The sequence below is a fragment of the Chaetura pelagica genome, unplaced genomic scaffold (genome assembly GCF_000747805.2).
Source record: "Chaetura pelagica isolate M959 unplaced genomic scaffold, ChaPel_1.0 scaffold493, whole genome shotgun sequence".
Taxonomy (NCBI): domain Eukaryota; kingdom Metazoa; phylum Chordata; class Aves; order Apodiformes; family Apodidae; genus Chaetura; species Chaetura pelagica.
The window spans coordinates 547,140-548,266 of record NW_009952696.1 but is presented as its reverse complement, the minus strand read 5'-3'; the positions used below and the strand labels follow the sequence as shown (position 1 = coordinate 548,266).

The following is a 1,127-nucleotide window of genomic DNA, read 5'->3' as shown; positions in this document are numbered from 1 at the left end:
GGGAGCCCGGAGAGGCTTTGCTGGCAGCTGGTGTTGGTGGCTGGAGGCAGCCCAGCTCCCCACAGCCACCCTGCTCAGCTCCAAGTTGTGTTTATACCAAAACCCTCCAGGGTCTGAGCTGTCTAGTGCTGAAGGGGGGAAGGAGGCTGACAGCAACCAGCTGACTTGGGGAAGGGCCCTGGAGAAGCTGTGGCTGCTGGAAATGGTCCATGAAGAGCCATCACCCCAGTGCAGGGAGGGGGCCAGCACGAGCCGAGGCCATGTCCCGCTCCCCGGGGCCGTGGCCAGAGCGGGCACGTTCCCTAACGCTGCACAACAAACAGCAGTGAGCCCTGCTGGGAGAGCGGGGCTTGGCAGAAATTAAACATTAGGCTGTTCCAGGACAGCAGATGTATTGTGTTGCCAAGCCCTGAAGGGTCTGTGGTAAACTGACATGAATCAAACCTCTTGTTTAATTACCAGGCAGCTGTGAGATGCTGTGCCCACCCGAGGAGGGGCCACCGAGGGCCCCAGCGTTGCCCTGCCCCACTGGGACTGCACTGTCAGTGCTGAGCTGGGCAGTCCTGCTCTCCCTGCCCATGGGAAAATCCTACTGGTGAGACCAGCCTAGCCTGGATCCAGCTTGGATCCTCTGCATGGAAGAGCAGAGGAGTGCAGGAGCCCTGGGATCACAGCCCTGGGATGCACATCTTGCTCCCTCAGCATGACAGATGTGACAGCAGTAACTTTTCTCCAGCTCTAAATGACTTTCCAGCCCCTGCCTGAGCAATGTTCCTTATCCTGGCACCAAAGATTCCTGCAGGGCTGTGAGTGCTGCCCCAGCCCCTGGGATGTTCTGCTGAGGGGACCTATCCCTGGCCCCAGCACTGTGGCTTCACCACAAACCCCGGAGATGCAGCTGAATATGGAACTGCTGACCTGTGATTCTGTGACCCGGCCACCAGCCAGCCTCTTACCTTCCCAGGGCTCCATGGTGAGGGTCAGCAGGTCCTTCAAGCCGCACTGGGGCCCCACGATGCCGTTGTAGCTGGCGGTGCGGGCGCAGAGCATCAGCCTGCAGACCCGCTCCGTGTCCGTGTTGTTGTTGATGACAGCGAAGACCGTGAAGTCGCTGGCCTTGGTTCGCC

General features: G+C 60.0%; 1 protein-coding gene across 1 annotated transcript in view; it reads right to left on the bottom strand.

Annotated features, from left to right (window-relative positions):
* The window catches only part of TGM2 (transglutaminase 2), a 55,431-nt gene that overhangs the window by 4,639 nt on the left and 49,665 nt on the right, over nucleotides 1-1,127 (bottom strand). The window contains exon 13 of the mRNA XM_009994012.1: nucleotides 957-1,054. Coding sequence (XP_009992314.1) covers nucleotides 957-1,054 — 98 coding nt within the window. The remainder of the gene's footprint in view (nucleotides 1-956; nucleotides 1,055-1,127) is intronic.